Raw genomic sequence first — 24,233 nt, forward strand, 5'->3', positions numbered from 1 at the left:
ATTCATCCATGTATTCATTTTCTTTTTGGCTTAGTCCCTTTATTAATCTGGGGTCGCCACAGCGGAATGAACCACCTTGTATTATAATTCAACAGACAAAAAGTTCATAAAGCAACAAAATAAACAGTAAAAGAAAGTATTTTGGAATTTTTCCCCTTTCGTTGGACTGAAAAAAAAAATGAAAAGCCTAAAATCTTAAAATGAACGTGCATGAACAAAGTGTTTTACCTTGAGTCTGTGAAACATCACAAAACTTAAATAATAATTAAAATAACAGATACACATACTGTACATTTAAAGCACATATTATTTTTAATTAAGAGCTTATAAATCAAAATAATTCACGGAAACGAAGGAAGGACTATGCATTGGAGACAATGCCATTGGAATTGATTTATAAATATCAAAATAGTAAAAAATCGATCTCTTTGTTGTCTTGAATCAGACTAGGGATGTGTCTGCCGTTTCAGGCATTGTTGATGACATTTGCAAGTACCCACTTCTGTGCCAAGGGGGACTTTTATTTTGACACCTCACCTGCACATGCCTGTGTTGTTGTTCGAGCCGAGCGCGCATGTAATCATCCAGAGATTTTACCCAGAAGTAGCTTACAGCAGCGTCAAGCATTTTTGCAGAAAGTTGTTGTTTTAACATCGACGTTGTGGTTGTGTGGTTGAGATGGAGGCGCTGCTGAAGAGAGAGCTGGCCACATCTGTCCTGAAGAGCACTGGTCATTCAGGAGGAGGCTGCATCAGTGAAGGCCAGAGCTATGACACGGACACGGGAAGAGTGTTCGTTAAGATCAACCACAAGAACGAGGTGCTCTCTCGTTGATCTAATTTTATTAAACATTTTTGCATTTATGCAGGAATAGCTTTGTTATGGATGTGACAGATGTGAAATTGCCACTTGTGTGACTTTGGTAAAATTAAATTGTTTAAAAACTTTAACAGAGGCTTGAATATGTCTGAAGTACTGTAAAATACTTGCTTACACAAAAACATAGAAACGGTTTCGATTTTGTTGAAAACTTTATTTTTTCCATGGGAAGGTTGACATTTGCATGGAATTGCTCATATACATTTTATAGGCAAATGTGCAAATAGTAATTTATGCAGTGCTATTTCTGTCATTTCATCTGTTACTATTTTAAAGAACATCATTAACCAATAATTTGCACATTTACATTGTCATTTATTTATTTTAACTATTTGAAGTAGGGCTGTATGATGGTTCTTTCAATATAACATTAGGAGAAAATGCTATTTTATTAGCTCTTTAAAAAAACAACTTATATATATATATATAAAATTATAAAAACTAAAATAAACAGGTAATTAATATATTTGGTAATATATATTTCAAATTCAGGAAAAACAAAACAAAAAACTATGACATAATTGAGACATTTAGACTCAAAACCTCAGCAGATATTTAGATTATTTTCATTTTTTTTTTTCTTACTTCACCTCTTTTCGCCCATAAGTATTTATTTTCAGATCTCTGAGCTGAAGATTCTCCTTTGGGTACAGTCTATCCAATAGCATAATAGCACCATATCTGTCTGATCAAATCAAATCTGATTAAATTAGCATAAACCTGTCTATATTTGCTACAAGCATAACATTTATTTTACTGCTCTTGCAATATGGATCTTGCATATGCTATTATCCATATAACGATAATAATCTTCCAATATATTGTGCAGACATAACTTAAAACTGCATAAATGTATCATTTGTTGACCGTTGTTTTATCCTTTAGTTTGCATATGCTTGCATTATAGTGTCAATGTTATTTCTGTTGAAAGTGAAATTGATTGACTTTTCCCAAATCTCTTTCTCTCTGTAGGCTCGGAGAATGTTTGATGGAGAAAAGGCAAGCTTGGAGGCAATTCTGTCCTCAAACACTGTGAAAGTCCCAAGGCCAGTGAAGGTTGTGGATCTTGAGAAAAGTGGAGCTCTTCTCATTATGGAGCATGTGGATATGAAGAGCTTAAATAAGTATGTTTGGGGTCGTTGTAGTTGGAGTGAAAATTGAGTCAATATCACAAGAACAATACGCCTTTTTACACCTGGTTTTAATGCCCCAACCAAATGGGTCTTGTTAAGCAATAAATGCAAAAAATTGTATTGTGTAAAGAAGTTTCATCCAGTCTGATCTAGGCATGGACCGGTATAAGCTTCTGACGATATGATAACCTTGGATAAAAATACCACGGTTTCAAGGTATCGCAATATATTGTGATTACTGCTCTAAAATAAGTTATTTTAAAATTTCTGGGTAAAAATTTAGTTTTTTACCCAGACATTTAGAACTGGGATGTCAAACTCAATTCCTGGAGGGCCGCAGCCCTGCAAAGCTTAGTTCCAACCCTAATTAAACACACCTGATCAAACTAATTAAGTCCTTCAGGCTTGTTTGAAACCTACAGGTGAAGCTGCGGTCACATTAGAGTTTGAGCATGCGAAATTCTGTCGTGCAGCGATGCGAAAAGGGGCAGGATTAAACAAGATTATTAGACAGTTTTAAAAGCGAGCAATTGTTCCATGTTTTAAATTTCTGCCCAGAGATGTCATGTTTTGATCCTCGATTGTTCTCATGCAGTCAAGTGATGCGATTTCGCAGGTCAGAGTTCACCAAGCTTGAACTTCGCACCACAGTAAACTTGAAAAAACTTGAAGCTTTAGTGTGTTGGAGCAGGGTTGGAACTAAACTGTGTAGGGTTGCGGCCCTCCAGGAATTGAGTTTGACATCCCTGATTTAGAAAAAAACTTATTTAGGGCACTTTTTCCCTTTGTACACAATATATTTTATTTTTTGAAAGATTTAAAGCATTTTAGAGCAGTAAACATGTTAGGCTTAATAATTCAAATGAATCATTGACTTTTGCAACCTTCATTAGTTTTAAAAACACAGATTTCTTTACAATATAAAACGGCATCTTTGGATATTTTTTTTCTGCTGAAGATACGGTTGTTCTAAAAAAACAACAAAAAAATGTAAATAAAAAAATCTTACACATACCTTAGAAACTTTTGGTGGATTTAAAACCTTGACTTTTTCGAACTGCGGTATACCTTGAAAATGGTTATCGTCCCATGGTTAGTAAGATCTGGCACTTAGGGAAAATGAAACTGAACCTTTTTGAAACTGGGTCATAGAGTGGATAAAACTGAACAGAATACCCTGGTGTTTTCATGGGAACAGCCAGTTTGTATGTATTGTGAAACGATGGTGTCATCAGCCCACAGTTTGACCTTAGTCAATTAGTGCTACATCACATAACACTGACAAAAGCAGCAACAACATGGACTTCATGCTTGTGTCCATCCTCCTGAATTTACTGAACTTAATATCTTTATTATAAAACATTTGCCACGGTTGTCTTGTGTTGGTTTGTGTACAGCGTTTATGTGTATACTCCATGTCTTTATTTTATATAAAATGTCATAAGAATTATTAAACACCCTTAATTTTTAGACCCCTCGTTTATTTTTTTCCCCAGTTTCTGTTTAACAGAGAGATTTTTTTCAACACATTTCTAAACATAATAGTTTTAGTAACTCACTGTTATCAATTGATTTTATTTTTGCCATGTAGATATTTTTTTACTAGATATTTTTCAAGGCACTTCTATACAGCTTAAAGTGACATTTAAAGGCTTAACTAGGTTAATTAGGCTAACTAGGCAGGTTAGCGTAATTAGGCAAGTTATTGTATAATGATGGTTAAACAAATAAAAAATATATATATATAGCTTAAAGGGGTTAATAATTTTGACCGTAAAATGGTTATAAAAAAATAAATAAAACTGCTTTCATTCTAGCCAAAATAAAACAGATAAGACTTTCTCCAGAAGATAAAATATCATCAGACATACTGTGAAAAATTTCCTTGCCCTGTTAAACATCATTTGGGAAATTTTAAAAAAGTAAAAAAAGGGGGGCTAATAATTCTGGCGTCAACTGTAGATACAGTGATGCGGGGTGGGCTGGGGCAAGTCAAATAATTTTATAAAAGTGAGAAAACTTGAAAACCCGCTGGTAGGAAAAAAAAACTGACCCATGCATCACTATTTCTCAAATGCTATTTTTTTTAGATAAAGCAAAATGTGACCATACATTTGAGGCTTTAGGCAAAAATGCATTGCTTTAAAGCAATCCCTTTTTATAATTTTAATCATTAGAATATCAAGTAAAGATCATCTTTTATAAAGACATTTTTATATATCTCTTTGTAATTATATCAAAACTTTTTTTTGAATAATATTATGCATTAAGCACTTCATTTAGAACAATCAGATGAAAAATACAGGGTTATTCTTAAAAATAAAGTGGTTATCAAATCATCATCATCAAAAGTACAACAGCAAGTTTAAATCCCATCCGGCCAGCACTCTTCAGCAGCAAACACTGACATGTATAACAATGTGTTTCCAAATAGACTGGATTTGGTCAAAAGTGTTGAAGCTCAAAACTTTCCTGGCTCCATGTGTATTTAGCATCATCCCTATGTGATTGAACTGAAGACATTTTGATATCATGTGTAAACAGGGCCTTAGCAATTAGCTTTTTAAAAATATTAAAACAACTATTTTATGTTTATCTTTGTAGATACTCATCAAAATTGGGAGAACAGCTGGCTGACCTGCATCTTCACAACAAGAGACAGATAGAGAAACAAAGCAAGGAGCAGCAGACTGTTGGTAATGCTATTTTGTCTTAGCAGGCATTTCTTTGCACAATTCTCAGTGGCTTTGTTTTTACTGTCATTTTTGTATTAACGAAGGAAAGTCTGAGGTTGTAGCAGTCAACAAGTTTGGATTTGACGTGGCTACATGCTGTGGTTATATCCCTCAGGTCAGCATATATCCTAATTTAAAGAAACATTCCCCTTTTTTATTTTTAGATAGGCACATTTTATAAGTACATTAGAGTTAAAAAGTTGTGCTTTACCTTCATTTTTATTCATTCAGCTTATCTCTGGGACTGGCCGAAGCACTTTTACCTTAGAATAAAGCATTCAATCTGATTAGGCAATTAGCTTCATGCTTAAAAAGTTCAAGTATAGTTTTTGAAAAGTGTATTAGTACACAACATAAGAGTCATGTTTTAAATAGGTAAATTATCAAAACTCTTTTTTGAGTGACATCCTTATGGTCTAATCTGATCAAATGATCTATGCTAAGCTAAGCTAAAAATACTCCTGCCAGACCAGGAGACCAACTAGATAGATTCAAAAGTGGTAAAACTGAACTGTTTAACTCTAGGTGTCTTGTAAAATAAGCTTATTTCCAAACAAAATGTGGTGTGTTCCTTTAAACAAATGCAGTGTGACTTGTATTGATGTTTGCATTGAGAGGTTTTGATCCATCTACTGGTTTTCAGGTGAATGACTGGCAGGAGGATTGGGTGTCCTTTTACTCCCAACAGAGGCTGCAGCATCAACTGGGATTGGTGGAGAAGTCATATGGAGACCGAGAGGCCAGAGAACTCTGGGCTAAACTCCAAGTAAACCAAATTTAATAATACACACACACACACGCACACACACACACACACACACACACATTTGTATGTAGTTTTCAAAGAGAACATACATGTTCTCAAAAGTTAATAAAGCATTGATATAATAAGGATTACTTACAGTAGCAAGTTAAGTCAAAAAGTAAAATCTAATTTTAACCATTTTTATACACATGCCTGCTGTTTCTCTGAAATACTTTTTTTATCCATCTGAGATCGAATCTTTTGAGAAAGGATATACAAAATGCATATCATTTAATATATAAGATTAATATAAACTAATAATTGTTTAAAACAAAGATGAACACAAATTTATGTAAAATAATAAGATGAAATTAAATCAAAATATTTATTTAAAAGATTTCAATTGAAATAACTATGCAAATAATCAAATATAAATAAGATAAAAGATAAAATAAGCACTACTAACTGTTAAAGAAACAAGTACATGAAATCAATTTAAATGATGTGATTAAAATAATTATAAATACTTATTATAATGTGATTATAAATATAATAACTAGCAGAATCAGGCAAAAATAAGATCATAATCAAAGAGATTATTCAATTAATAAATAATACAAAATGTAATAAATTAGTTAATTTTAATTCATAAAAAATTAAATAGATGGAATAAAAAAAACTAAAATGAATACAAATTAGATGAAAGAGGCATAGAAATGTCAGGTAAATAATGGAAACAGTCTTTACCAAATAATTATTTCATAAATCATCTTACTTTCTACTCCAATCATCAGACTTTGTTCTAGTATAAAATGAGCAATTTTGTAAATTCAGTCAGTTAATACTTAAAATCCCAAATCAGTCTAATATTGAATTAATCATGATGCTAAATAATACAATTAAAAACTAAATTGAATCCATTCACAATAATGTTGTTTTTGTAAAAAATCAAAAATGTCTTAGATTTCTTTTATTTTTTATTATTATTTTTTGATTTTTCTCTTTAAAGGCTCGTACATGGTCGTATTTTTGGCACTATTGTTCATGTCCACGGAGCTGCTGAAGTTACAGTAAACAGCACTTGGAGGCGCTTAAGTGCAAAACTGTCAATGCGAGCGCACATTTAAGATGATGCCCAGAGGCGATATAAACATGGAGCTGCTTATTGCTCTGGTCAACAATAATCATTTCTTCATCGCTAGAGCTGAAGCTGCTACTTGAACCATTCATGCTTGTTTGAATCGCCAGTAACTTTACCTACAAGCCTACTTTACCTACTTTAACTTTACCTACCTACCTGTCAACCTTCTGTCTACTTCTGTGTTACAAGCAGGTGTCTGAAGATGTGTAGCACCATCTTTTGTTTAAGGAGGGATTTTGCATACTCTTCTGCTTGACGGCAGTAAAAATTGAGTTTGAATCCGGAAAATTTCTCAAATAACGATGACGATAAATGCAAACGAAAAGCGACCCGGTGTGTACAAGCCTTTAGGTTGTTTAAATCATCCTTGAAAACGCACTACTTTATCCTCGCCTATTCGTGAGATGTGTATTTTTGATTTGTTTTACGATTCAACATGTTTTAATGTTTTGAATGTTCTAAGCTGTTTTATATCTGTATCTTTTTTTTTGTAAAGCGCTTTTAGAATTAAGTTTTAAAGGCACTGTATACAAACCAAGCACCGTAGGTGTGGAGGCACCCATTGGTTTTGTTAGTGTTCCTATTATTATTATTCTTCTTCCGCCGGATTTGAATGGCAGCCCATATAGGCATATGTGGGAAAGTTGTATAATTTAGTGAATTAATTTAATAATTCAGTGTTAACATTAATCAGACCAAATATGAAGTCTCAAAATCAAACTCGCTAGCGCCACCACTTGTCCAAACTTTCACTTATGTTTATCATGATAACGTTTGAACTGAATGGGCTACAATCAAAATTGTTTTTTTCCTCTGATTCCTTGGCTCAGTCCGATTCAAACGCACCCTATGACGTAAAATTTTAATAAATTAATTGTAATAAAATAAATTTTTTCGCGCTATTTTAAATTTTTCGATAAACCTATTCGATAAAACTCTTCCTGGGCCGTTTCTCCGATTTTCACCAAAATTGAATCACATGATCTACAGACCATGTCAACCAAAAATTATGGAATTCAAGTTGATTAGACCAACTGTTTTCGTTTAACTTGCGATCAAATTTAACGTAGAACTTGCGAAAATGGACATGAGGCGATATCTCCGTAACGCATTCACCGATTCACACCAAACTTGGTGTGTGTTATGACAACTAGGGTCTGAGGTTATATGCGGAATTTCGGTGCACTGCCCCCTAGTGGTCCGGAGATACAAAAAAACTTGCTTTTTTGGCTTATAACGTCTCAACCTTTCATCCAAAACTCATAAAACTGGTATCATTACATCCGGCAGAGCATGTCGAGTCGAATGATGCCTGATTTTCACAGGTCAGCCATTTTGGGCGTCGCCCATTTTGATTTTTGGCCAAAAATGCTATATTTTACCAACATATTCACATATCATTACAAAACATGGTATGATTCAACCCAAGCCCTGAAAGTACTCAAAAACTTCTGTAACAGCGCCTCCTTTTGGCCAAAAGTGCTTGGCCCCTTAATTGCTGCTTGCAACTATATTTATTATTATTATTATTATTATTATTATTATTATTATTATTATTATTATTATTATTATTATTATTATTGTTATTATTATTATTATTATTATTATTATTGTGTGCACATAAATTACAATAATATCATTGTGGAGAGGAAGAGTGGGAAAGAACACTCTTTGGTTAGCCACTTGTCTTCTCTTGTGTAAAAGAAGCACACACATGTTTGGATTAGCCTGAAGATTATTTTTAAAAACCATTTCTGGGTGAACTACACTTTAAGTAATATAGTCAGCAAGCCTGTGTTTAATGCTGCATGTGTATGGCACACAAATCTCTCGATTTCTCTTTGTTTAGCTGAAGATCCCTCAGCTATTTACAGATGTAGAGCTGGTTCCTGCTCTGCTGCATGGAGATCTGTGGGGAGGAAACGTGGCTGAATGCTCTGATGGTCCAGTCATCTTTGACCCCGCATCATTTTATGGCCATTCGGAGTACGAGCTGGCCATTGCCGGCATGTTTGGTGGTTTTGGGAGCTCGTTTTACAATGCCTACCACGAGAAGATCCCCAAGACCGCTGGCTTTGCAAAAAGGCATCAGCTATACCAGCTGTTTCACTATCTGAACCACTGGAATCATTTTGGTGGAGGCTACAGGGGGTCTTCGCTACGCATTATGAAGGATTTAACAAAGTAGATTCCAACAGCGTGATTCAAGAACAGATCACCTTAAGTCTTCATTAATAAAGGTGGATGTAAAATTAAGCCACACACTGTGAGCATGACCATCAGAATTTGATATAGCATCACCAGTATAATGAAAATGCATTGACATGGTGAGGAGCTCTAAAGTCTTAAAGGGATAGTTTCAGCAAACATGATCATTTACAGTTCATTTACTCACCGTCAAGCCACTGAAGATGTATCTAACTTTGTTTTATTTTATTCAGTTAGATCATTAAGGAAGACTTAGACCTGAATCTGTGGTTCTTGGTGATTCGTATAATGCAAGTCAACCTGTTTTTGAGATTAAATATAGACCTTTTTCATAGAAACCAACATTAATCATTATGCTTTGCGTGTACACTTAAGAAGGATGCTCCAAACTTCCATTTGGGAGCTTGATGCTTATAAATGATGACATTTGGACATTTTTGAAATGGTAGTTCTAATTGACCTTATTCTAAAATGCGGAAGTGCGCCTGTTTTCGCAATTGTCTTAGAACTTCCGTTTCAGTCGCCTATGAGAGAAATGACTAGGAATAATAAACGGCAAAAAACGGTCAAACTACTTGCTCTACTAACAAATGTTTGCATGACTACACAGACCAAGTAGAATAATATAACAAGGAAATATCAGTTTGCAACATCAAACAGCGAAACTAGCAGTTTTTAATGTCTAAAAATGAATGGAAGTGAATTGAGACCGGAAGTCTCGAGCCAAAAAGATTCAAATGGCTGCGCCTGCTCGTCCCTGGAGAATAAGGTGAATGGATTTCACTTGCTTTTAATGTCTTTGAAGAAATACAGCGTATCAGTGCCATTTTCTGGATTGATAATTTAAAAAATGCAATATTTTGGAAATGGAAAACAAGTGCTACGAGCCATTTCTTTTCCCCTCAATGTCAGATGGCATCTCGTGCAGTTTCAATAGAGCCTTGACTCACTAAAATAAGCAATATGTTTACCTATATACTTTTTCCCCAAAATAATGTAATTCACCAAAATGTTTGACGCACACATACAATCCCACTTTACTTACATTAATTGAAAGAGTGGCACAAAGTGAATATAATTTGGCATTTTGGAATTACAGCAAAACATATACCATGGTAAATACACAATATAAACTAATGGCCCGTTTCCACTGAGTGGTACGGTACAGTACGCTTCTATGGCCGTTTCCACTGTCAAAAAGAGAACCGAACCTTACCGTACCACTTTTTCTGCACTCTTTCGAAAGGGTACGAAACAGTAGATAAGGGTAGAGCTACACGTGGAGCTGAAGGCTGATTGGTTACAGAGATACATCACAATCTCGTGGAGCTAGCCTGAAATGAAAACAAAGGGACCGCCATGTTTTTCACAGCTAAGACGTTACATCGTAAATAATAAATAATATGTAATATTAAATGATATTTTTTGTTATGTTTTTTAATCCTTTATATTTATATCCTATATATATTCTTATTATATCCTATATATATATATATATATATATATATATATATATATATATATATATATATATATATATATATATATCCTTAATATTTATTTTTTTTCATATGTAAAGGTATTTGCATATTGCTCTTCATCTTGTTTAAATAACAAATGCATTAGCGCTCATATGTGCGCCCATACTAATATCAATATTATTTTTTATACAAAATATATGTCGCACAGTATCAGTGTCATCTCCACCACAACACTGTAATGTCACTTTAAAAAGCTTGTGTGAAAGATTATTTAGGTGGTTTCTATTAAAATGCATAGTGCCATCCGGGCACATGTTCAAGATGGAGAGAATTTATTTTTTTATCAACGACACTTAAAGATACAAATTAAGGTAAATATTGCTTGATAAGGAAATACATTTATTCTGTGTCATTTTCAAACATGTTGTACCTTCAAAGATGTTTTTAAAAATCAAACAAAATGAAGGTAAGTAAGAGTGTTTTGTATACATGAAAGGCTAGTATCAATTCAAAGCTAATCGGTGAAGCTATCTTACATTTTTTAACAATTAACGGTTGAAATTTCATTTCCGCCACTGTCATTTCCATCACCACACACATTTTCAAAAAAATATTTAAAAAGTTTTCATCACAAATTAAAAGTGTATTCACTGTGTATACTTTCATGCTCTATTTAATATACAAATTCAGTTTATTTATTTTCTAATAAGCTCTTAACCAATTTAATATTAAAATTTAGAGCATACAACTAATTTATTTTATTGACCATTGTATAATTATTATATATATTGTGGAAAGATTGGTTAAACTAGATACAAAATGATCTTTGACAATGTCTGACTGCCATAATTGATTTCATTTTAAATAAAAGCTGTATACTGAGATGTGGTAGAAATGACATTTGTTCAGTTCACGATGAAAAAAAAAAATGTTTCTCTTCTTATCTAGGTTTGTCCTTTTACAGATGTTAAAACGAGACAAATTGTCAAACTTATGAGGCTATGTTACGTTCATTTTGAACAAGTTTTTTTTTACTCAACTTCACAAGGCTAAAAGTGCCCATAGTTGAAGAATAGCCCTTATATGTGTTTATTTTTAATATCAAGCATTGCTGACCATTGACTTGCATTATACAAATCACAGAGAAAATATATAAAAAATATGTTCACTGAGAAAAACTACATCTTGGATGATGTAGAGGTGAGTAAATTAACAGGAATTTGTCATTTTTGTGTGAACTATGCATTTGAAAATATTTGCACAGAAAAAAATATGGATAAATTATATGTTATGGCTAATTGCCAAATTATGGTGTTATAAATTCATCATTCCATTTTAAGAATTGCACTTTAAATGTTTACTAAGCAAATTTTAAGAAATGCATTTGACCCAATTGTGTCAAAATACACTTAAAAAAAAGAAGAAATTCAGCAGTAAGGGGCATGTTCAGTAACAATTGATATAAAATGGGAGCAGGTTGCATAGTGTTTGCTTTGGAGCTTTTAAAATAACATTAGTTGTTGGTCAATAATTGGTTAGTTTACCTTTAACTGAACTGCATAAATATGCTTTTGAAGAAAATGTTGTTTTCTTCTTTTCTTGATTTACTGATTGAAAATGTGTGCACTAAGTAGCATTATTTGAATATGAATATTGAATTTAACTTCAGTATCACTAATCATTAGCATACTGATGGTGTGAAACATCTGAATACGGTTGAAATAGCTGGTGATGTTGCTGTTATGTAACTTCAGTTTGCAGGAGCCTCATATAGTACATGATGTATGGACATTCAAGTTAGTAGTTGCAGCAGAACTAGCATAAGCGTTTACAAGTCAGGCCTGTTGCACAAAGCCAGTTTGGTTTTTACCCTGCTGGTAAATTTGAGCAAACTCTTGAGTTTTTCAGGCTTAAGTTAAGTTGGTTGTATTTGGGTTTTGTCACTACAATAACCTGCGATACATGATTAACCTGCTCAAATACAGATTTTATTCTAGGTTAGAGATTGCGAAACAAAACATGACCGATCAGCTGTCAGTGAAGTGATATATACATTATGGAACAAAGCCACTCCTTACCCCTGGATATGTTTTTTGCTTTAAAATAAAATATTTTACATGACAAAAATATTTGAGTCTAAATTTTCTTTTTGGTTGTTGTTTATTGTTCTATATTTTTAATAATATTATAAAATATTATATTATAACTATATTAAAATACTTGTGAATTTTCAAATACTATTATAATGTCTTTAACATTTACATTTAAATATTACCATATGAATAGCTTTAATATCTAAAGTTTTTTTTTTTATGTCTTTTTAGATGTTTGTAAACCTAATTAAAATTATTTATTATTGTCTATGAAAAATGTATTTATAACTGTATGGTAACACTTCAGTTTAAGTAAAAATTCACACCACTTCTATCTACTAATTAATTGCCTATTATTAGGATATCGACTGGTCAATATTATTAGCCCAGTAATTAGCCAATATTATTAGCCAGTTAACCCAATTAACATAGTTAAGCCTTTAAATATCAGTTTAAGCTTTATAGAAGTGTCTTGAAATATATCTAGTAAAATATTATTTACTGTCATCATGGCAAAGATAAAATAAATCAGTTATTATAAATTAGTTATTAAAACTATTGTTTAGAAATGTGTTGAAAAAAAAATCTCACCGTTAAACAGAAATTGTGAAAAAAAAATACGGGTAATTCAGAGGGGCTAATAATTCTGACTTCAACTGTGTGTGTATATATATATATATATATATATATATATATATATATACATATATATATATACATATATATATATATATATATGTATATATATATATATATATATATATATATATATATATATATATATATATGTATATATATATATGTATATATATATATATATATATATATATATATATATATATATGTATGTATATATATATATATATATATGTATGTATATATATATATATATATATATATATATATATATATATATATATATGTATATATATATATATGTATATATATATATATATATGTATGTATATATATATATATATATATATATATATATATATATATATATATATATGTATATATATATGTATATATATATGTATATATATATATATATATATATATATATATATATATATATATATATATATATATATATATATATATATATATATATAGCCTATATATATTGAATCAACGTTATGTATCCGGGGATTTTTTAAGGAAACAATGTGTAACATATGTAATATGTAACAAATCGTGCTTGATTCAGCAGGATTTTAGCGATTTCTTTTAAAGACTTTAAACTTGAAATAAAAACGCGTTGTGATTTACATTGTTCCTCGCGACTTGCCGTTGACGTTGCCGTGTGCGACAGAAGCGACGCGAGCATCATAATAATACGCGGCATGCATCACATACCCTTATCAACACAGCTCTTTCCTGATTATGTCATCTACAAGACAATTTGTCGCTCTTGTGGAGTAGATAGTGACTTACATTTAACCTAAGTTTTGTTAAAATAACAGACCAACCTTGAATTGTTTCGCTTAAGTTTAAAGTGAAACGAGTGCGTCATTGTGAGCTGCAGACACTTCAGCTTTTGAGATCTTGCTGTCAGTGACTTGCTGGATTCACTTTATCCTGTACGATTAGTGCTGTTTAAACGTGGTCAGTGAGAAGCAGGCCTGTCAGTCCTCTGGTAGGTGATGTCCGTGATGGAGGGTGCGTGTAATGGAGAGGATGCGGAGGTTTTGGCTCAGGCGTGTGTGCTGTCTGAGTTCACGGAGAGCACCGAGACTCGAGCTCTCATCAGCAGCCTGCCAGACATTCATCACGACACTGTCAGCAGAGAGGCCACCATCGAGAAGTTTGTGGGTAAGAATATGTCCGTCTCTCTGTAATTCAGTTCAATTTAAAATTGTTTTGTCAGCATGATAACTGTAACGTGTAACATTCTTAACACATGAAAATCAGTGACATAGAAGTAAAGTAGATGAAACAATTAACAGTCATGGGCGTAAAATTGATTGTTATTAAAATTTCTTATGGGCACTTTATTGAAGGGGAAAATAAACAATACAGCGAGTGAAACAGTACTTGTAAAGATATATCTTCTTCACAGTTAAAATCTTTCTACCATTCATATTATAGCATGAAGACTACGAAATTATGGTTATTTTCAAAGTTTTTCCTCGGGTTTAATGACAAAGCAAATTTTTCTTCAAAACTATTTATTGCATTGTTTGTTGTGTTGTTTACAGTCAACAGACTGATTCCTGAAGCAGAAAATAAATGCAAGAAAAGACCTTTTCCATACTCATAATAACTAACTTGTTTACATTACACTTCCTTAATTGACAAATCATATTGTAAATTGTTTCCCAGAGATGGGTTGCGGCTGGAAGGGCATCCGCTGCGTAAAAACTTGCTGGATAAGTTGGCGGTTCATTCCGCTGTGGCGACCCCGGATTAATAAAGGGACTAAGCGGACAAGAAAATTAATGAATGAATATTGTAAATTGGTTGAGCCTGTAAGGTTCATCTGCTAAACAGTCACAACTTCAAAAACATAAAAAAATTAAATAATAATAATTGTTCACCCCCCCTCATTTATTTGTCATTATCCCTTCAATAAAGGCACACCCAGGCTCGGATTAAGAATTCAAAAGCCCCTGGGCACAATGTCTTCTAGCCCCCCTACCTAGCCGCACCCCTATAGTTGAATTAAAAAAATAAGATTAATATAATATTATTTAAAAAAATAAAATTTTAAAGCACTTACATTTTAAATTTTAAAGCATTTAAAGCACACTTTAATAAAAAAAATAGTGAAAATTATTACATTAAATTTACTTGTTCAGTTTCAAAAAAGCAGTACTAGAAATTATATTTAAAAGTATTTTTAAACTTCTACAAACTTATAATGCATATGATTTGGATATTAATACCTCTCCATTCCAGTTCTATGAATCTGAGTCCTCCATAATACACACACTTATTAATGATTCCTACTTGTCTTCCTCGAGATGAAGAGTAGACAAAATCTCATATGTAGTGGGGAAAAAAGAAATGTGTTCATCAGTGAATTCGAAACCTGATTCATGATCGATCACATCAAAACATGTTGCCATGCACTTTAAAAGCTACGCTACTCACACTCACGAATCGACTAACTAGCTTGTTCCTACGAGGTGCACTATTTGCACTTAGCCTAGACACAAAATATGCATTTTTCCCCCCTTGCAGGGCCCCCATGTGCGCACGGACCCCATGGGCATGTGCCCATAATGCCCATTGATTAATCAGGCCCTGACAACACCTTTACCTGACACTGACTGTACATCTGATTGTCCCTGCTCTGCCTGTCTCTCAATAATTTCTTTCTCCTTTGCCTTTGATTGATAATGTGACATTAGTGTTTTCATAAGCACTCATTCTTAAACCCAAATTGCCTTAATATGTGAACAATTTGTACTCGGTGTTTAGGTGCACTGAAAATTTCATTTTATCTAGTCCATGACACTGCAAGACAATTTTATACACAATGATAATTCAAAGTGCTTTACATAAAGAACGCAAAACTATCATATCAATAATCACTACAATAAAAACTAGGAATTAAAAAATGTTAACATTTTAATTTCAAGTTAATTTAGTCACTCAAAAACAGAATAGAAAAACAGTGGGGTTAATTTGGACGTAGCACAGTGCTCATTTAACAAATACACAGCTAAACAATATGCTAATTGTGGTCGTTAATGTTAAGTTAACATTATACCAATAAACAATATGCTAATTGTGGTCGTTAATGTTAAGTTAACATTATACCAATAAACAATATGCTAATTGTGGTCGTTAATGTTAAGTTAACATTATACCAAGTCATCACAAATGAAATAATGCATGGGAAGTGGCTTTGGCATATTAGTTGCAGTTGTACAAGCTATTGTAGACAAGCTAACGTTAGCTAGATAAGTAATTTTAATCGCTAATAGACGAATTACCATGTTTGTAAAGATTCAGGATGTGCGCGCAGGGGGTGGCAGAATAAACTGGGAGCTCTTTCATTTACAGCTGGTCTTTTTTTGCAGCCGGGGACTCGTGTGACGTCATGTGTGACGTAGGTTGATAATTTGTCTATTCAGCAAATTAATAGAAAATTACATCGGGAATCAGCATTTTTGCCGCAACTAATTTATGAGTCTGCATTAACTACATTGAAGAGAATTGCATTATTTAAGGTGAATAAAATACCCTATTTAACAGTTACTGAGATTCAACAATAACAACCCTTTTTTAATGTCAGTCAGTTTTCGCTCTGCCTTTATGTTGTGTCTGTCTGTTTTGTTTTGTTGTGTCTGTCTAGACACCTGCCGTTAGTGTGTGTCTGTCTATTGTAGTTTGTCTTTTTCTTGTGCCTGTCTTGTCAGTTTGCTTTTTTCTTGTGTCTGTCTGTTGTCGGTATACTGCTCTATTACATAAAATGACAAAAAACTCAATGTGCATTGGCTTGTATTTGCAGTTATCATGGATCGCTACCAGGAGCAGCCACATCTACTGGACCCTCATCTTGGTAAGATGAAGCATCATGTACAGTGTGTGATGGACATTAGTGATTGTGAATCAAAGCTTTCTGAATCAGTGAAATTTTCAACACAAATGTATCGGAAGAAGGTTCGTAGCTCGAAGATTTCCAAATCAAAGCTTGATGAGGATCTTTGCAGGTTAAAGTGTGGGAAAACATTGTGTGGCTAAAATGTCACATGTTTACAACCAACCAACTTAATCATGTAGTAATACAACAGTAGTAATATAAGCTAATTACCCAGTTACTGTATTTTTTTTGTTTATTTATTTTTTTACAAATAAGGACTGTTATACACCACTAGGCATGGGCCGGTATAAGATTCTGACGGTATGATAACCTTTGGTAAAAATATCATGGTTTCACAGTATCCTGCTCACTGCTCTGAAATATATTATTTTTAAATGTCTGGGTAAACAACAACATTTTTATCCCATTTTAAAAACAATACATTGTATTTTTTGAAAGATTTAAAGTATTTTGGAGCAGTAAACATAGGGGTGTTCGGTTCTGTTTTTTTTTTTTTTTTGGAATCGACTCCTATTCTCGACTCCTAATTTGGAGTTGGTGGAATCGACTCAGGAATCGACTCTGGTCTACAAGGCTCTTCTGGGACTGGTGCCTTCATACCTATGTTCCCTTCTCCATAAGTCTAAAAGCCAGTATGCCCTACGCTCAAGTGAAGCTTATCATTTGACTGTTCCCCGGGTTTGAATTGAAATAGGGAACGAGCCTTTAGTCATGCCGCCCCCTCATCCTGGAATACTCTTCAGTCTGAAGTAAAGATATCTGAGCTTATCCCAATGACATCGTTTCGCTCTATCCTTTTTAACAAACAACAACAGTCCATTTCTCAATGTATGTGTTTTTAATATATTGAAATGTGGTAAAGCTGGAAAACTGAACTGTATTTTTATATTATATCAATTTTATATTTATTACTAATATTATTACATTTTTTTTTTATTTTTTTTTATTTTTTATATAAATCGTATGTTGCAGACCTCTTGGCCAGGTCACCCTTTTAAATGAGATCTTGATCTCAATGGGTTTTTATCTGGTTAAATAAAGAAACATATAGAAATCGATTCCATTTACATTCACTTAAAATAGCGCAAAGGGTAAACAGCTGGTCTCATATCATGCTTTACACCATACTACTGCGTCAGTTGCATTATTGTGCAGTTCTGCTCTGGTCAGACAAAACCAGCAGTAAATCATTTCCAGCCAAAAAAAAATAGTTTTTAACCTACACTTTTTTTTACAGCATATTTTAATTGTCTAGTTTAGATAACTTAGAAAGTTACATTGCATACTTGGAGACAGAAAGCTAAAACATCAGTATATTATCGAAATGTTTAATGGAAAGATGAGTAGCAGTTCATTAACAAATAATAAAAAGCATCCCAGTTGAGCTCAAACAACGTTTAAAAATTATATAGATTAGTCTAAATATATTTTTAATATAAATGTTTAATACTTGAATACTTTACCAAGAGAATGAAATAATTCGGTTGTTCATTTCTTTCTTTTTTGACACTCCAACCGATCAATACACAAAATAACTAGCTTTTTAATTTGATTTAATGACCAATTCAATATTTAACCCCAATATACAAAATATTTAACTTAATTAATTCATACATTAACAAACCTAAAATAATAAATAAAAGCAGTTTGGTAGACTGTGCCTTAAAGCATATCCTATTGCTCTCTCTTTCGTAAATGTGACTTTCTTTAAAGTGTACTTTTAAATAGCTTATTACTTTACCTTTAAATATCACTGCTTGTTTTTTGCAATTAGTTCATTATTGTAAATTATTAAGGTTATGTTAATGGGACGGCACAGTCTACATCGGAAGAAAAGGAGCGAGTCAGACCTGTTTTTTCAACATTTAACCTCGGCTATATTTTTAAATTTAAAAATCCTCTTTTGGAAATGAATTTTGTTTGGTATAATTCTGATGTATTTTGTAGTTATTAAAATAAACAGAAGAAAGAATTAGAGGTAAAATGAATTAGTGTGTTCAGGGCCAAAACAAAATCATGACCACATGTATTGTCAGAGTTTGTGACAATAAATAGATCTTGGCTACTTTTATTATTATGATTAGTGTTTTATTTATTTATTTATTTATTTATTTATTTATTTATTTATTTATTAGTAAAATGTGCATATAGGTTAAAAAAATATTTTAATTGAGCATATAGCAGCAGCCAGTAGCATAAAATAACATCATAATTTTACCTGCAGTGCTAATTTAAGATGTCGATCTGCCAATAGTATCCGAACCGCTGAAAAATTCACATACATACACATCTATATTTCATTTATAACACAGCAAGTTTGACATTGCAGGCAGATCCAAAACAAAATGCAAAAGGTGTATGTGCTTTATAGGAATTTTTAAAATGAAAGCAAACCTCATTCTGCAGCACTATTTAATAGAATGATCGAGGATGCAAAAGCAAAAGTGTAAATAGTATTATCACGAATTCAAAGTGGACGCCTTCAATGTTCACGTGGGTATCCGCTTGTAAAGCGGCTTCTGTGTCTAATCGCTTTATTAGACTGAATGGGGAGATTCATCAAAACGTAATAAAAAATGTTTACAAAACTTCCAATACTTCCAAAAAACTTGATCGCAATAAATACAGTTGAAGTCAGAATTTTTTAGCCCCCCTGAATTACCCCTGTTTATTTTTTCCCTGTTTTCTGTTTAACAGAGAGAATATTTTTTCAACACATTTCTAAACATAATAGTTTTAATAACTCATTTCTAATAACTGATTTATTTTATCTTTGCCACACAGTAAAATCCTCAGAGTAAAATTTACTCAGTTCAGAGAACATTTGGTCCCTCTCTAAATTGAGCAAAATTTACTCGGCAGCAGAGTTAAAGTTAATGAGACAATGATGGGGTTAATTAAGTGATGATTGAGCACTGATGATGAACACCTGCTGTTAATAAGCAGAAACAGAGAACAGAAACACAAAACTACATCTACCTTCAGTCACACCCGTATATTAAATAAACTGAAATAAAACACATCAAATAACTCAAAATCTCAGCAAAGAATCATTAAGGAACTCCACAAACAGCAGCTTTACTTATTAACAACCTGTTTGGCCACACTCTATAAAATTCCATTTAGTGATAATATTAAGAATTAACTTTTTAATTCTTAAAAGTTTTTAATTAACTTTTAAACATTATACAGATAATGTTTTGTTCTGTAGACTAATAATTAGTTTAAAGGGGATAATAATTTTGTCTTTAAAATGTTTTTAAAAAAAATGTAAAACCGCTTTTATTCTAGCTGAAATAAAACAAATAAGACTTTCTCCAGAAGACAAAATATTATCAGACAGACTATGAAAATTTCCTTGCTCTGTTAAACATCATTTGAGAAATATTTAAAAAAGGAAAAAAAAAAATTAAAAGGGGGCTAATAATTCTCATTTCAGACTGCATGTCCATGCCTTTTATCCGATGGCCAGAAAGTGATAAATTGTTAATAAATTGGTAAAATTTAGATGTTTGTGATGCAGCAAGTCCAGACACTGTTGTCTACACCATGTTTGTATATAAAATTCACATTAAAGTGTGATAGGACTAATAAGTTGTCATAAACTAATATTTTCTCAATTCAAATCAGTAGCATCTTGGACCCGGAAACAGTATTCCATACGTCACCGATACGTCACAACTTAACAAGTGGTGAAAATGAAGCTTCGGCTGTCACTGATCACGTGATTATGGAAAAACTAATCAAGCTCCGGTAGACTGCTTCACTGCAAGATGTATAATGTTTTTGATACGTGCTTCTATAAAGATCTGTGCGAGACAAAGTTTATAATCCCGCTCCTGCCAGGTTTTAGTCCGAACCCGACCGCTCCCGCTTATGTTCAGCATTAGTTGTACTGCTGCCGACCCGCCCCATTTTCTACCTGCCACGCCTGTTCCAGCTAACAGGGGTAGGGTGGGTGGGAGGTGTGTAAGGGGGACATAACCAAAAACCACCCAGCTATACAGCTGTATAAACACACACAGACACACAGCAACAAGCAAGTGACACAGACAGCATTACAAACTATCATGCACACACACACACAGCACCAAGCTCTCTCTCTCTCTCTCATTCACACACACACACATAGACAGCAACAAACAACCTAAACGCATCACGCTCTCTCATCTTCTAAAGTTGAAAAGTCCTTCATATAACCTATTAATAATGCTGGATTTACTGCTGTGCAGAGTGGATGCTGAACATGCTTTTGGAGATGATCCGCAGTGAGAAGTCACCGCCTCTTCTGGTCCATCTCTGTTTCAAATTCCTCTACATCATCTCAAAGGCAAGATGATGCACAGCACTATAAGTCTGACTGATATCTCTCTGAAATCACAGTTGATAACCTTTTGGATTTGTGGCTTGATTTTCCGGTGCTTTTGCAGGTCAGAGGCTACAAAATCTTCATGCAGCTTTTCCCCCACGAAGTGTCAGACGTTCAGCCAGTGCTGGACCTCTTATGCAGACAGGACCAAAAAGACACTGAGGTGGGTTCATCACTGCTAATTGCCTCTTTTTTTTCCTGTATCTGTGTCTGATCTAGATTATACAATATGTTATTTACTCAAATGAAACAATTGAGTATAACATGCACAAATGCATTTTTTTTTTAATTATTTCCCAAGTCTAGGGAAAAAAAAAAACATGGGCATTACAAACAGAAAAAAACAAATGTGATGGGGTGGTAGATTTCCAAAACAAAACCAAAACTTTATGCAAAAGGTCCAATTCGGTCGACAACCAAACTCGTACACTCAGTTGAGAGTAGAGCTGGGCGATAATTCGATATCGATTGTTATCACGATATTTAATTTCTTGATAAAACGATAATGACAGTTTAATAATTGCTCGATAAAAGTAAGAAAAATAATACAAAAAGGTTAGAGTCACAGACATTGTTGACAAGAAACATCACTAGACTTCAGTAGTCTCGTGCTACAGTTTTTTTTTAATCTGACACAAAACAGAGCAACGTGCACTGCAAACTGCGCAGACGACTCATGCCATCAAAAGCAGGCAACACCACAAACCAGTTTCATGATTTAAAACAATATCAACACCCTTTTGAAGATGCTAAGAAATTACGTGCTCGCTCGCTCGGGAGCGATATTATTAGACCGCGCCCGCTCCCTTTCAAATTACACCAGTTAACGACCTCTCCTGCGCTTTGTTCCCCACACCACAAGAAATCTGGTCGGGTCCTGCAGTACAGCAGTGGGAATGCAGACCTCTAATTCATATTTACCACGTCTCCCTTCTCGTTCAGTTGAAACCGGAAATACTGCCAAACTGAAGGCGACTTGGTGCACGACTAGCCATCTTACCTCACCTCTCCCTCTCTCCTCCACACTGTCCTGTGATTACAATCACGCATAAGCATTTGTAGGCATTAAATAAATAATATTTATTATTTAATACTTGTTTGTTTTCGATTTAAGTGCAATGGTTTTTTTTATGAAAGTATAATATTATTGTAACCCTGTTGCTATTTTTAGATCCCGCGGTATACCATATTAACGCCCAAGCCTACTCCCCCATCAAAAGTAAAACAACCAGCCTTTATATATTTAAAGGACATAATCACTGAGGAGAAATTAGATGCTCAAGACAAAATCTTTAAAATTATATGACTTATTAAAAATGCAGCAAATATATGACCGACGTTTACAACAGCAGTTGATCATTAATTAAATCCTTATTTTCCATGGAGCGATGCATCATACATCTGCAGTTGTTTCAGATGGGCACAAAAAAATAAATAAATAAATAAATAAATAAATAAATAAATAAATAAATAAATATATATATATATATATATATATATATATATATATATATATATATATATATATATATATATATATATATATATATATATATATATATAAATAAATAAATATATATATATATATATATATATATATATATATATATATATATATATATATATATATATATGTATATACTGCCTAGAAAATGTGTCTTTGCAACGAATTTCATTTTGTATAATGTGTAACTTAATTTTGATGTATATTTTGTTGGTCAATTATCTACAGCTTAAACAAGAAGAACGAATAACATCTAAGGCGAGGCGCTTTAAAACAAGTCGGCTATATGCTTTAGCGCCAAAATAATCCACCAAACTGTTTTAAAGGTTACAGGTTTATTCGTTTAAAGAAGCGGTTTGAGCAGCATGAGCTGGACTGTCTTTATAAGCTACAGCACTTATAGTATTGTTAGATTACCTCGAAAGAATAAACTCGGTCTGGTGGATGACAGAGTTCAGAAGCTCGCTGTATGAATGGAGATGCTCCCCGCATGTCTCGCCATGATGCGCGGTTTATAAAATGAGAGTCTGCATAGGCCCATTCGAGCCAGGCAGTCAGACAAAATTGGTTAAAACACCCGCGGATATAACGGAGGTCTGCGCATAACAGGGTTTTATGCGTTCCACAATATGCAATGTCAAGATGTCACTTGATTATGTAATATGTGGACGCGTCTCACAGCTCAAAACACAACTAAACCTTTAAATGTACACGCATAATCAGTAATCGATAAGGTCTATCAATTAAAGGGTTAATGACAATAGATCATCAAGTAATCATTAGCATCCCTAAATAAAATAAATTAAAGGATATTTCACTCTAAATTCACCATTAAAAGGAGAGTTCATCCACAACTGACAATTCTGTCACACCTTTTACTTGTTCCAAACTTGTTTAGTTTTTAAATAATGTTGAACAATAATATACAATAACTTGTAAGGTAATGTCTTTGGTTGTTTAAAACTTGAACAGTAAATGCTGAATTGAGATTGTTCTTTTGTTTATTACTTTTTTATTTATATTGTCAGACAGCTAAAACATTTCGCAAAATGTGTTAAATCAGCTGCACAAAGCGATTGGCATGCTGAAAACCCAGTAAAATTGATAGACATAAAGATTTTAATAAAGATAATTATCATTATCGACCGATATGAAAAAATTATTGTTTTTTTTTTTTCACCCATATCGCCCAGCTCTAGTTGAGAGTAACTGAATCAACTTATTATAGAAAAAAGTATTAAATTTAATTAAGCATCTATTCAGGGTGGCCACAGGCCAAAATAACAAACAAAAGAATCTGCAAAGTAAATGAACTAATTTACCTATAAATATTTTAAATGTTGGTCCTCGGCCGGAGGATTAGGGCAAAATCCAGGAGCTTAACTCCCAG

The 24,233-nt window shown here is 33.0% G+C and overlaps 2 protein-coding genes and 1 long non-coding RNA gene across 4 annotated transcripts in view; all 3 read left to right on the forward strand.

Moving 5' to 3' along the window:
* Positions 1-24,233, forward strand: part of LOC147846022 (uncharacterized) — an 885,319-nt gene that overhangs the window by 550,450 nt on the left and 310,636 nt on the right. The window lies entirely within an intron of this gene.
* On the forward strand, positions 537-12,449 carry fn3krp (fructosamine 3 kinase related protein). 2 transcript variants are annotated; one of them, NR_203040.1, is given in 7 exon segments: positions 537-819; positions 1,852-2,003; positions 4,617-4,708; positions 4,797-4,862; positions 5,391-5,513; positions 8,483-10,323; positions 10,378-12,449. NR_203040.1 is itself a non-coding variant. In NM_001110108.2 (7 exon segments), coding segments are annotated over 6 exon segments (918 nt in total). In that variant the 5' UTR covers positions 537-678; the 3' UTR covers positions 8,822-10,323; positions 10,378-12,449.
* The window catches only part of tbcd (tubulin folding cofactor D), a 93,917-nt gene continuing 83,412 nt past the window's right edge, over positions 13,729-24,233 (forward strand). Inside the window, exons 1-4 of the mRNA XM_087245093.1 lie at positions 13,729-14,230; positions 16,878-16,928; positions 21,203-21,300; positions 21,401-21,502. Coding sequence (XP_087101219.1) covers positions 14,062-14,230; positions 16,878-16,928; positions 21,203-21,300; positions 21,401-21,502 — 420 coding nt within the window. The 5' untranslated portion in view covers positions 13,729-14,061. The remainder of the gene's footprint in view (positions 14,231-16,877; positions 16,929-21,202; positions 21,301-21,400; positions 21,503-24,233) is intronic.

Source organism: Danio rerio, chromosome 3, assembly GCF_052040795.2.
Source record: "Danio rerio strain M-AB ecotype USA chromosome 3, GRCz13ab, whole genome shotgun sequence".
Classification (NCBI taxonomy): Eukaryota; Metazoa; Chordata; class Actinopteri; order Cypriniformes; family Danionidae; genus Danio; species Danio rerio.